Raw genomic sequence first — 13,663 nt, forward strand, 5'->3', positions numbered from 1 at the left:
GGCCACCCCCCTCACCACTCCCTTTCTTTGAAGGACTTTCCCTATCAAGGACCGATGAACTGGTAACAAACCTACAGGGCTCACATGTTCTCCAGCAGATGGCCAGGGGGGCAGGGCAGCCTCAGGCTCTGATCTTACAGAGGCAGCCAGAGGCAGGGGCTGGAGGGAGAGGCCACTGCTCAGGCCTGAACCGGAAATGTCTGAGAGAGTTCTTCGGCAGCAGGGGCTATAAACAGTTTTATTCTAGCTGTTGGGGAAATAGAGAGGATAGGACAGAGTAACAAGGAGGACGGAAGGCTCTCCAGTGTTGCCTGCTCCCCCATTGGCAGGGCAGGGCCTGTGGTAGAGCGGTTTCTGTGCAGTAAGGGACCACCCCAAAATGGGCCAGGTGGGTGAAGACCAGAAAAACCGTAGACGGGGAGTTTTTAAGTTAAAAACAAGGAAAACCCACACAAAGAACACGAATAGCCTTGCATTTCATGTTTCCTGTGTCCACTGAGGTCTACCCCAGGGACATGGAGGGAAAGTAGTGACCTCTGCTGTCACTGGGCTGGGCCAGGCTCAGGCCCCTGGGGCAGCTACTCTTGGGGGCGGGGGGAACAGACCCTCCCCCGGCAGGGCTGTTGTTCCAGGATAGAGCGGCTGCTGCCATTTCCTCCCCAGGTAGCTGTGTGAGCCTTTCTGCCCAGTTGGTATCCGTCTCTTATTGAAGAATCAAGGCTGACTAGAGGAGAGAAGCCCAGTCTGGGAGAATGATCCAGTTAGTGTGGTCCTGTGGGACGTGCAGTTAGGCAGTAGGCACGGCTTCCTTCCAGACTTGTGTGCAAGGGGAGAGCTGAAGAAACCGGTCTGAGGGAGCGGGGCTGGTTAAGGGGCTGAAATTGCCCCCTGTGGTGGAGGGTGAAAGGGTAGAACCTCAAGGTCTTCTAGAACAGTCTGCCAAGTGGCCTCCTCCTCTCCACATAGGCACAGGCTCCTGGACTCCTTGTCAAAAGCCCAGGTTGCCTGGGATGCATGTCACTGGGAGAGCTCTGGTGGTGACCTTCATCCCCTACCCTCAGTCTCCTCCTCCTTTACCTTGAGAAAGCTTATGTCAAGGATAAGCTAAAGAAGCCTCCTGACAAAATCTTCCATTCCTATACCCCTCCCCACAGGCCAAAATGGAGTTTAAAATTAAGTCTTTAAAAGAAAAATAAATGGACCAACAACTTCCCAAGTTCATACAGACCCCAATACAACTAACCTGATTTTCAGACCCAGGAAGGACCCTGGTGGCATGGGTCACCCACTAGACATCCCCCTAAACTTGGCAGGACATTCAAGGCAGATGGATGGTGGAGAGCTCTGTGGGCAATTTCTAGATGCCAGTGGCCTTGCTCCTCAGAAATGCTTTCATCTGCCAGGTACTCACCAGGGAGCCGAGCAGGCTGGGAACCTGGGCTGGCTCATCAGACGCAGAAAATGACAGACACCAAGAGAGGAAGGTCAAGGGCATGTTTAGTTCAGGTGATAAGAGATGCTCTGAACACTTCGTGATTTGTTCCCAGTTTGCCTCAACACCAGGTAGGTGCCCCTTAACTGGGAGTTGATTTTTAGAGACTGCGTTCACCATGGCCCCTGACAAAATCACAGTCTTAGAATCGAATCCAGCCAAGGAAAGTCACAGGCTTTAGTACCAAAAGTACAATATTTAGTACCAAATTCAGTTCAATCTAGGGCTCTGGAGGAGGATTCTGTTCTCTCCCCAGCGGTTTCTTAAATTCCGCCATCCTGTGTGCCCATCAGCTTCAGTCCAGCTCTGCTAAGCAAAGTTGTGTGTGCTCGGCCTCCCTGGGGCCCCTTCCTCCTGGGGGGCGGGGGATGGTGGTGGCTCTGAATCAGTGTGCAAGTGGGGATGGCAGATGAAGCAGGCACACAGTGCAAGGGGTGACCGGGACCACACAGGCGTCTACACATACACATACATGTATATAGAAACAAAATATTTTAATTTTCTTTTCACAGGGCCCCAGGCCGCCTCCTATCAGGTGAGCTCCAGCAGGGAGATGTCTTGGGGCCACGTGCCTCGGGACAGGTCGTGGAGGCCGGTGAGGGCGAGTTCCAGCCACAGCTCTGCAGACAGCTGTCCGGGAATCGAGCAGTCCCTGCCTCCTCGGGTGACAGAGCTGCGGCTCCAGATGCCGCATGTCCCGGTTGTCAGGAGCCTCCGAACACCTAGCGGGTGGCTGACGCCTACTGTGGAGTTTGAGAAAACCTGTGATACGGAGCGAGCACAGTCAATGTGCCTATGACGCACTCTAACGTAGAGTACAGGAATACACACCACGGAGCGCAGCCCCGGCCGCTCCACAGCCGGGAGGTGCCAAGGGCCAACGTCAGCGTTTGCGGGTGCGGGAAGGCACAGGGCGCCACCCGCCACGCCGTTCCCTGTGACCGGCACCGAGAACTTGTCCTTTGTCCCGTTGGTGGTAGGAGTGGTAACAGAAACTATGGCATTTTCTAAGAGCAGAGGATGTCATGACCCAGAGAATACTTAGAACTAATGACTGAAGGTCAGGCTGCTCTCTGGCGGGCGGGACTGGCTTTGTGGTCCAAGGATGGCTGGCGGGGAATCTCTCAGACACTCACGTTCTCACCCAGTGGTGGGGTGGGGGGAGCACAGGACGGGATGGGAGTGCACTTCCAAGAGCGGACACAAAAACAGATTGGCACACTCTTTTGATACAGCGAGGGTATCTTTTAAAAGCTCTCCCCCACTCTGTTCTAGAACTTTGTCCTCCTGAGTTGGATCAGGTCTGCAGGGGAGGCCCTGAACCACGCTTTCAAGGTTTGGATGGGCCCGGGGGAAAACCCCAAGGTGGGGACAGTGGGGAACTCTTACCAGGGGAAAGCCAAAAGGCCTTCTGCCACCTTCTGCACAGGTCTCCCCTCCCCTGCTGTGTAATAAACCACTCCCGGCTCATCCTGGCTAGCCAGACCAGGACTCCCTAAAAAGTCTCCAGTACTGCTTCTACCCAAAAACATGTTGAGAAGAAAAAAGGTTGGTATGTCGAGTTCTGTTTTTGCATTTCCAGTAGTAAGTGCTGTTCCATGGGCTCAGAGGAAGTGGTCTCTACCCCTCCTAGGGGCCTGTGCTAGGAGCTCTGGATCAGGCGTCTGTAATGGGGCATGACTTCGTGCTCCGGCAGGTGGAGAGCAAACTCCAAGGCCACTAACACTGGGAATTCAAAGGCAATCAGTTCTCGTCTATTCAGCCGGAACTTCTCTTCCAGTTTCTGCAACAGAATGAAAGGAAACCAAGAGCATTTTAGCTTTGAAATCAAATTCTGAGGCTTTTTCCATGTGTAAGCTCTCTATTCCCCTAGCTAATGAGTGTTTATGGAGAAACCCTTTAGGGACAAGACTAGGAGGATGGAAGGCGGGCATCAGCTGTACTTCCTGTTCTCAGTCCAGGTGGAGAAGGAACTGAACCTCCCCCAGGATACACAGTCTGCCAGAAGACTGCCATACAGCCCAGACTTCATTTCTCAAGAATCCTGCAAGGTCAATGCTACATTTATGTCCACTTGATAGATGAGAGAAGATGGGAGTCAAGAGGGTAAGAAGTTTGTCAAAGGGGATGTGTGCGGTAAACTGCAATGTTGAGCTCCCACCTTGACTGGGATTCAACCTCTACCTGTTAATGGTAGAGGATTCAGGCATGGAGGGAAGACTAAAAAGATACCATATCCTCTACAATAGTAGTAACGACGTGTAAGTTTGGGACTGGGGCAACTGACTACGTAGTTTGGTCCTTTCATTTCATACACAAGGACCCCAAGACCTGCTGAGATCACCTGCCTTTCAGGTCATCGCCCAGCTGGAGTGTGTGCACGTGGACAGCAGTGCTCAGCTTGTGCCCAGGGGCTCCCCTCCTGCACTGCCTCTGGCTCCAGCCAGCTGTGAAAGCGAACACCCGGGGGCACGGTGGGGAGGGAAGTCCTTGTTTTTGCCGGAGTGCATTCTGCTTTGGCTTAATAAAAACAAGGACAACAACAAAACCCACCAGCAGAGCCGTTTGTGCCCACGTTCAGGTTCTAATTGGGCTGGGACCTTGCATCAGTTTTGTTGCTACTATAAATGTCAAATCACAGCCTGTAAGTGCCCTGCGTGGACACGGTCGGCTCTTGCCGGATGGTGTCTTACTCAAATACAACTCGATGTACGTAGCATCACATGCACAAAGATCAGTTCATCGAAAATCTATGTACACCTCTTGATTCTCCGATTTGTTAACCAAAGATCCCCCTCCACGTTCCTAAAAGTACAGTCGTTAGACGAGCACCATTTCTTAGGAGCAGTAAGGCACTGACTTAAAGAACACTTCCTCCCATCAATGGCTGACTAGATACACAAAATGTGGAACAGACATGCAGTGACATACTGCTCAGCCTTAAAAAGGAAGGAAATTCTGACATGTCACAACACAGATGAATCTTGAAGACCTAATGCTAAGGGAAATAAGTTCACCACAAAAGACAAATAGGAGATGATTCCACTTAGGTGAGATCGCTCGAGTCTGGTTCAGAGACCGTAAGCAGACCAGTGGTGGCCGAGGCCAGGAATGGGTGAGAGGGGGAGTTGGTGTTTAACAGGCACACAGTTTCAGTTTTGCCAGACAATGGTGATGGCCGCACAGTATGAATGCACTCAATGCCACTGAACTGTACACTTAAAAATAGTAAAAATGGGGCGCTCGGGGGGCTCAGTTGTTAAGTGTCTGCCTTTGGCTCAGGTCATGATCCCAGGGTCCTGGGACTGAGCCCCACATTGGGCTCCCTGCTCAGCCAGAAGCCTGCTTCTCCCTCTCCCCCGCGCCCTGCTTGTGTTCCTTCCTTTGTGGTCCCTCTTGCTGTCAAATAAAATCTTAAGAGGAGTAAAAATGGTAAATTAAAGCAAAAAAGAATGCTCTTACGTGGGAAGTACCTCCATTAGCTCCCTTTCTGCTTTTTCTCCTTTCCAACGGAGCCAGCCACACAAACACATACACAGGGCCTTGTCATAGCCACGACCTGGAGAGGCTGTATTCTGATGCTTTGAATTCTGGGTCCTTCTTGCCTGGGCAGCTCAGCTCCTCCTAGGGTTAGCCTGGGTGCACAACTTGCCAGTGGGCCCATCTTTCTTGTGCGAACCCACCAATCCAAGGCCCACACCCCGACCATCTCCTCACTCTGCCTCTTGCACTCCACCTGCCCTTAGCACCCAGGGCCAGGGAGACAAGTAAGGACAGTGCCTCAGCCCAAGTCCACGGAAATGACTCTCACTAGACAGCCTGAAGCTTGCCTACCCTGCCTGGCCTGTTCCTTCCCATAGGAACCACAACAGAGTCTCCTGCCCACAGTTCCCCCTTCTTCTGCCTCCTGACCAACCTGGTACTTCCCCACATGGCTCCCTATGGTTATGATGTCCCTCCCCACCCCATCCTTATGTTGGCACCCTATCCCCCAACATGTGGGGGGCTCTGGGAGGTGATCAGGCTGAGGAGTGCAGTCCTCGCGATGTAAGAAGAGAGCTGAAGGCTTGTTAGCTTTCCCTGCCATGTGAGGACACAGTAAAAACCTGTCCATCACACGCCAAGGAGAGGGCTCTCACCAGGAACCGAAGCAGCTGGCACCTTGATCTTGGGCCTTCCTAGCCTCCAGAACTGTGAGAAATAAAGGTCTGTTGTTTAAGCCGCCCTGGCTATGGGATCTCGCTATGGCAGACAGAACTAAAACACTTCCCTTGGGAACTGTGGTAAGAAGCGTTCTTTTCAATGGCAACTGTCTCCTGATCTGTTGGTTTCACTATATCTCAAATTTTCTATGACTACAGGCACTCACATATCCATCCAAGATCGGGGTCTCCTTGCTTTGATGGGGCACTCCTTTAAAAGCAGGAGAAACCACTCAATCAAACCCATGCCCTTCCTCCAAGAAGAGGCAAGTTAAGACCACAGGAAGCCGAGGTCTGTTGAGCCAAACTGTCTGACGGACGCTCTGTGGTCACAACGCCCCCCAAGTCCCCTTCCCATTACAATGGCTTCTGTGACTTTGAGAGTAAGTTCGCCCCTCAGGGTGTCTGAAAATGGGATTTTTATGGCCAGACCCAATACTGGGGATCTTCGGTCTCGTCAAAGTGGTTCCTCTGTTCCAGAATAGCCTGAGCTGGGGGGCCTGACCGCTGCTGCGGGATGACCCCCAAGCCCTGCTCTTTCAGCTAACAACCGAAATTCTCCCAGGCGGGATCACCAAGTAGGCTCTTCCCACGTGCTCCCTCAGCCAACATGACTCTGGTCACTCACATCAATTAAATGCTTGACTTCGTGTTTTTTGAGGTCACTTCCGATTTTGGCTGCTAACAGTACACACGCTCCAGCACAAAGCTTCCGGTTCTGTTTGTTTAGCTTTCCCTTGAGGGCGAGCTTCTCAAAATAGACAAAGGCCATGGCCACGGTGGGCTCCTCAAAGCCACAGTCCTCCTGGGCAAGCTTCCGCATCTCTCGCTTCAGACTAGAGAAACACAGGAAGAAAGGAACATTATTAGAAGTTGGGAGTTTCAGAGGCCTCCGAAGAAAATGACTAGTCCATCCTGAAAACCTTTCCTTTTTCTCATTCCCGGAAGGGTGACGTGGAATGGGAACAAATCCTGAGGACTAAGAACTTTCCATTCTCTGTAGGCAACAGAGTTAAACTCTAGGGTTCTTCTCTGTTGGTGGAACTGGAGACCACCTCAACAGGGGACACGAAGACCACACTGAACCCAGGTGGTGTCTGAGGATCTCTGGAAACTAAGCCTAGAGCTGTCCAAAGGGAAAGAGGGAAACTGAGGGGTCCTACGATCAATCCACAGAAACACCAAGAGAAAGAAACTAGGTGCTTGGTATCAACTCTGCTGAGGGTCCACCATGTTCAGAACTATGGCAGAAGAGGGGTTAGGCTAACAAAACAATGGCCAGTGTACTGAAGAATGCTACCCAGCAAATGGACACAGTGGGAATACTCCATTTTTCTCACGTCTTTGGCTTGGAACATGCCAGAGTCAAATCAGCACTGGGCTACACAGCATATAAATGCTGGCATATACTCCCACGCTATGTTGGCATATAGTCTAGCCTCTGTCACCATGTGCACTGAAGAGTCTGTCCTGCTAGACAGACACAACCCCAGGCGGCTCCTCTTTGGCCCAGCACATGTGGGTCACTAAAAAGTCAATCCAGTCTGCTGCAGGGGAAACAAGGGCCTGATTCTGCTCTGGCTGCTCTCTGCTAAATGCTTAAAGGTAGTGCTTGGCTGGCAACTCTTGGGTGGAAGGCTGTGGGCAAAGAATTCCCTCAAAGGCTATCAAACCAACTCTTTTCTGCCTTGTCTACATTTGAGAAAGCAGAGAACTGAATGTTTCCTATTCCGAGTTCTCTGTAACATAACCCTGACTGGATAGCTGAGCCTAGGACAGTAGGAAATAATGGTTCTTTCACATAAGGAAACTACCCTCACACCCATGTCAACTGGAGTTGAGCGCTCCGCCTTCTGCCCCGCTTCCCTCAGCTCTCGCTCACAGAGGCAGGAGTCAGCCAGAGGCAGGTGAGCCTTTCTTCACCGCACACCCCTGTTTTATTTCCCTGAACTACACACGAGGAACCTGCATACAAAAAGTGAGCTGCATGCATGCCAGGAGAGGGTCTGAGTGGAGAGCTCAAGTGGATGTTGAGCCTCACGTACCTCCTTATTTTGCTGAGTGTCAACTTAATGTGAGGAAACTTCTCCTTGAAGGTCTCATTCATGTCCTTCTTGAGATCTGAGGGCTTCACATAGTCGATTACTGTGGTCTGTAACAGATTGGGCAACTCTGGTCACTCTTTCAATAATTTTTTTGAAGAGTTTATTTATTTGAAAGAGAGAAAGAGCACGCATGGCGGTGGGGAGAAGGAGTAGACCCCCCAGTGAGCAGGGAGCCCGACACGGGGCTTGATTCCAGGACCCTGGGATCATGACCTGAGCCGAAGGGAGATGCTTAACCGACTGAGCCACTCAGGTCACAGGTTACAAAATTATGTGCACATTATGGCCATCCTACAACTTCTGACCGCAGCAGTGAGGAAGCCCCGGAGGAGAGGCACAGCAAGAGCCCCGCTGAGCCTGAGCGCCTGAAGGGGACACGGTCTCTGGAACGCAAATCTGTGCTACAGCAGGACCAGGCAACATGGGGAAGCAGCAGCCTCCAGACAGTCAGCAATCAGGGTCTGGCAGGGAGGGAGCCCCTCTCTCAGTTCCTGTGCCTCAGCCTGGTATTCAGACAGCACAGCGTTTAGGGCACGGTGTGGGCACCCACACACGAGGCTTCAAGCCACACTTGACCATCACTAGTTGTCCAGCTGTGGGGCGTTATCCAATGACCCCAAACATCAGGTTCTACACTTTAAGATGAAAGCAGCTAACAGTGCCTACTTCACATGGCTATTTGGAGAACTATGAGACATGTCAAGGGCTCTGTGCAGCGCTTGGCATACAGCAAGCACTCGATAAATGTTAGCCATTTTCTTTTTCATTGTGGGAAAATATCTATCACACAAATATACATCACACAAAACTTAGCATTTTAACCATTTTAAAATACGCGGTTCAGCAGCACACAGTACATCCACGTTGGTGCGTGGCCATCACCACCACCCATCGCCAGAACTTTCATCATCTTGCAAAACTGAAACTCTGTCCCCCTTTCATCAAGTCCTTATTCCACCCCCACCCTAGTTCCCACCGGCAACTGCCATTCTGCTTTCTGTCTCTGAACCTGACTCCTCTCAGTCCCTCCTGTGAGTGGGATCACACGGTGTTGGTGTTGGTCCTTTTGTGCCTGGCTTGTTTCACTCAGCATCATGTTCTCCAGGGTCAAACAGTACAGCAGGAGTCAGAATTCCCTTCCTTTTTAAGGCTGGATAACCTTCTGTTGCATGTACATGATGTCAGCTACCAGTAACAGTCCTTTAAACCCTGGGTTTCTTCCTCTTCCCCTCCCCTTCTTTTCTAAGTAGGCTCTTTGCCCAACATGGGGCTTGAACTCACAACCCCGAGATCAAGAGCTGCATGCTCTACAGATCGAGCCAGTTCCCTCCCCTCCCCCTTTCTAATCCTAGCCACCCTTAAAGAGTGGTTCCTTCGAGCTCCTTCTGAGGCTTCTGAGGCCCTGGGTCTTCCTGGCTAGTCTGCGCTGCACAGTATTAACTCTGAAGGAAACGGGGTCTCCGGCCAGGCCTCACTAGGTTAGCCTCTCTCCTCTTCCTTGGAATTCTGCTTTTGAGGTGCAGCAACAATGCCTGACGCCTCCCTGGCTGGCTGGAGGCGATAATTCTCTCCACCAGGCAGAGCCCGAGAAAGGAGCAAGTGCAGATTCTGCTGAGAAGGCCAGATCCTGGGGATGGCTTCTGTGGCCTGGCGCCTTCCAGGGGATGCGTCACCACTTTCCTCCACGGCTCTAACACCAGCGGACAGCTATCCGTAAACACCTCCACTCAGAAGATGCCTGGCTGGACAGGACTTTAGTACAGGCATGTGGAAGGCCTCTGGTGTGTGTTAATAACCCAGAGGAGACAAAGAGCCAACATGACCCCACTCACATCGATCCTAACAGCACCTTCATAACAGCAGCTTTGGCGAGTAAAAGCGAAACCACAGCGAGACGAACTCAAAACGGTTCCGCCAAACTTGTTCAGAACTTTCTCAGATACTGGGTGGAAACAGACTTGGTGCAATGCCAAGAGCTCTTCCGTGGCGCCATGTCTCTCTGGCCTGGTCAAGAAGGCTCCCCCTCAGCTGGCCCCAGACATGCCCGTTCCGGGAGCTGCCCTGTGCCCCTGCGATGTGCAGGCAAGGAGCAAGGGAGTGGCCCTGTGGCCCCAACGTGCAAACACACGCATGCACACACTTGTGCGCAGCGAGGTTTTGCTGGATGCCCAGAGGAGGGGAGCACGGGACATCATGGAGGCCGCTTAGTGTCTCGCAGAGCAGGCGCTTCCCCTGTGGCAGCCCTCCAAGATGCGTTTATCATCCCGAACAGATGGGGTGGAACAGGATGTACAATTTTTCATTTAGGGAACAGGCAGCAGAATGGGGAGCTACATCTAACATGGTTACTTCAAGCTGGGCCCGCTGGCCCATCAGCCAATTCTTCTGTTTCCAAAATACCCAGCCCTCCCGACCTCTTCTACCCCACACAAGGCATCCCAAACTCTTGTGGACAGCCTCTTCTGCTGGTCCTCAGTGGACAAAAGTCTTAAGCAAAGACTCACCAGCCCTGCTGTGGACTGAAGCCCCGGGAGCTCCAAGCAAGGATCTCCCGGGGTGGGAAGGGGAATCTGGAGCCTTGCCTATGGCAACCACAGCAGCTCTGCTCTATGTTCTATAGAGCTACACACACCCCGGCTTTCCCGCGGCCAGAGAAGCAGCCTGCAGCCATGAGCCCCATCTCCCAGATGGGGAGGCAGAAACTCGGAATGGGGAAGGGGCGGGGCCAGCACCGGGAGCCGGAGCTCTCAGCTCGCCGCTTGCACTGCCTTCCTGCATCTTCTTCATCGGGCTAAAATGAGCAGGGGAGACAGCTCGAGACTCTGGCAGGAAGGAAGGGCCGGCTGCTGGAGGGCAGCTCTGCCTCCAGCAAGGCGGCAGCCCTGAGAAAGACGTTTGGCCTCCCACGTCCCTGAAAAAGGATGGACACCCGGAGAGAACACCTGGCGGGGCTGCTTCACAGGTTTCTCCCGGAGCAAACAGAGAGAACACTGTGTACCCAAAGGCCACCGGCAAATCAAGAGCAAGGAGGCAGGAGATGGCAGAGACCAGGCTGCCCCAGGTGCCCTGAGTCCGGGCGTGTGGGTAGCGCCCTGGAAGTCATCTGCATGGTGACGCTGCCCAGGGGACCTGCACGCCCGGCAGAGTCTCCTCGCAGGGCTGGCACCCAGCCACTGTTTGGCCCGGAGCCACTCCTGTGGGGTCACCTTCCCCCAACCTCCAGCGACCTGGTCCCTCTTCCAATGATTGGCCTTCACTGCACACAACAGTCCAGACAGGGGACTGTCTGGGGAGGATTCCAGATACCGTTCGAGTTCTTTGTGGCCTGCACACCGGCGCAAGAAGGCACCACTGAAACAGAAGCTGGGCTTCTGGTCTTCCTGCTGCCAAGAAAAGTCACAGCAGGAGTCCTGAATTCCTGGGTGCCTGTTCTGCTGGGGGAGACCACAGCAGGCAGCATGGATCTGAAGCTGCCTGAAGGCGGCGGTGGCACTGCCATGTCTGAAACTGGCCGCTGGTGCCCGATCCCAACCATCTTCCGGGCCCTGATCAGGGACGAGGTCAGGCGGCTGCTCCCCCGGTGGCCTGGCTCTGCAGGGTGGTCCTGGGGTCATTCCTGAAATCCCAATTTAGGCAGTTGTGCGTGCCTCCCCAGTGACTCTGCAAGCTGTTCAATACTCGGTGATAAATTCCTTATAAACTAGCTTGCATGGATGCCGTTCTTTGTAACCGAACCATCACTGATGCACACACTACCTTCCCTGATGGCCTTGACCGATACCCTAAGTGAATCTCACCTGGGAAGACATGGGATAAGGACAGAGCCCATGGGGGATGCTTTGGAGGATAAGGCCCCAATGTCATCAGTTCCCCAGGGCGCCGAGACTTATCCCGGGGGCCCTCACACACCATTTCCTGACCAGACTGAATTTCAGAAGGACCCCATGAACTCTGATGACCCAGCTCAGTCTACAGCCCTGGGCCTAGGAAAGACTGTTTTCACAAACAACCCTGCCCTAGCCTGCCCTCTTGGGGTACAGATCCAGAGCCTACTATTCCTGAGAGTAGGAGTGGACACATGCATTTACTTCCAGGCCAATCCTGGACAGGTGAACGGAGGGCGGGCCAGTGAGCGGGCATGGAGTCCTGGGCCCAATGCCTGGCTTCCAGCATGGGCGGCACATGGCAGCTGCTGGGAGAAAGCCCTTGACTTCATCTTCTGGGTGACAGATTCCTCTAGATCCTGGCTCTGCTGTCCAGAGGTACAGAAGCTGCACTCTGTCATCCTTCCCGTGTGGGATTTCCAGCCTTAACAGTCACATCTTGCCAAAGCTCCTGGAGTGGAGTAGGAAGCCTGCCGGCAGCCTCACCCTCCACTTATTTGGCTAATGCTGGGCTACTCTGGGTCATTTCTAAAGTAGATATGGTCCACTTGGGGGTGGAGGATCTCTGCAAACCTCCGTCTCTGCCGAGGCCCCCCATTTTCTGACCCCCACGTGGCTGGCAGCTGTCAGGACGTGTGGTGGGGGAAGGGCTCCACTGGACATGGGAGAGCTGGGCCCAGCAGTTCCAGGGTGGCTGCTCTGGGAAGTCCAAAGGCATCCAGGGAAGAAGAGAATACAGACTACTGGATGACTGTGGCTGCTGCACGGGGCCCAATGAGGCCATCATTTCAGTCCATTTGCTGACATATGGCAGCAGGGAAGGCTGGCCTCTGGGGCAATGAAAGGCCTCCATGACTTAAGACAGGAAGAGGACGGTGGTAAACTATGGACGTCAGTCTGAGCACCTCAGGAAGGCAGAGAATGCAAAAGTGGCTGCGTTTAGTTTCCTGTGGCTGCCGTCACCCAGCACCACAGGCTGCGCGGCTCAAGCAGCAATTTATGGTCTCGCAGTTCTGGAGGCTACAGGTCTGAGATCAAGGTGTCAGGTGGGCTCTGTTCCCTCTCAAAACGTGGCTAGAATCCTTCCTTGCTTCCCCAGCTTCTGGCAGTCCTGGGCAGCCCCTGGCTTGCAGAGACATCACTGCAGTCTCTGCCAGTCATCACCTGGTGCTCTCCCCACGCGTCTGTCCACGTGGCCGTCCTCTCTCTGGCTGTTTATGACGTCAAGTCATACTGGGTTAGATCCACCTTACTCCAGTAAAACCTCGGCTTAACTGGTTTATAACTGCAACACCCTACTTCTAAATAAGGGTCCAGTCTGGAGTACTAGGGGTTAGGACCTCAACCTGTATTTTGGGGGGACACCTTTCACCTCAGTGCAGTGGTGTTTGCTCCTAATGGTGCAGCTACACAGCCTTGCCGTGCTCTGATCCCAGCTGCTCTTCCCAGGCTGGACACAGCTGCCTCCATGGGCCCTGGCTTCTACCCAGGCAGCAGGCACTGTTGGCCCTGGCCTTGGTGTGTGGGAGCCCTTCCAGTTTCTCCTTTCTCTACCTCCTCTACTTGTTGGGACTGCTCTGTCTTCAGTCTTGCTATTGTCTCTGCTTCTCTGAGCTGTGGCTCTGTGGGGGAAGATCACAAACCATGGAGCCAGAGGCCCCGGGTCAGCCCCAGCCCTGCCGCTCAGTAGCTGGGTGGCCCAGTGAAACCGCTCCATGTTCTGGGCTACAGGTCCTTCCTTTGGCTTCTCTGCCATCTGCTTCACATCATAGCTGCAGGGCACCTGGACATCTGTGGGGCTGTTTCAGTCTGACTTAAACTCAGCTGCTTGGGATCCACAACCAGGGCAGCTGAGTGGGCAGCCCCCACAGCAACCATGTGCTCCCAGCCCATTGCTCGCCTGCTGCACCTTGGGCCCACTGCTCCCAAATGGCGCTGCAACGCCCAGACTCTGGGTACTGGCTGAATCACCCCGAGTCC

The 13,663-nt window shown here is 53.5% G+C and overlaps 1 protein-coding gene and 1 long non-coding RNA gene across 4 annotated transcripts in view; one reads left to right on the plus strand and one right to left on the minus strand.

The window, feature by feature from the left end:
- The first annotated feature begins 4 nt into the window (after window positions 1-4).
- On the plus strand, window positions 5-2,064 carry LOC122902985. Its single transcript, XR_006383901.1, has 3 exons — window positions 5-62; window positions 1,404-1,563; window positions 2,005-2,064. It is a non-coding gene; the product is annotated as an uncharacterized LOC122902985 (long non-coding RNA).
- The window catches only part of CABLES1 (Cdk5 and Abl enzyme substrate 1), a 111,542-nt gene continuing 99,848 nt past the window's right edge, over window positions 1,970-13,663 (minus strand). For all 3 annotated transcript variants that reach the window (XM_044243280.1, XM_044243279.1, XM_044243281.1), the window contains 3 exons: window positions 7,740-7,846; window positions 6,323-6,530; window positions 1,970-3,275 (listed from right to left, as the gene is read on the minus strand). In XM_044243280.1, the coding sequence (XP_044099215.1) occupies window positions 3,135-3,275; window positions 6,323-6,530; window positions 7,740-7,846 (456 nt within the window). In that variant the 3' untranslated portion in view covers window positions 1,970-3,134. The remainder of the gene's footprint in view (window positions 3,276-6,322; window positions 6,531-7,739; window positions 7,847-13,663) is intronic.

This window comes from Neovison vison, chromosome 3 (genome assembly GCF_020171115.1).
Source record: "Neovison vison isolate M4711 chromosome 3, ASM_NN_V1, whole genome shotgun sequence".
In the NCBI taxonomy this organism is placed as follows: Eukaryota; Metazoa; Chordata; class Mammalia; order Carnivora; family Mustelidae; genus Neogale; species Neogale vison.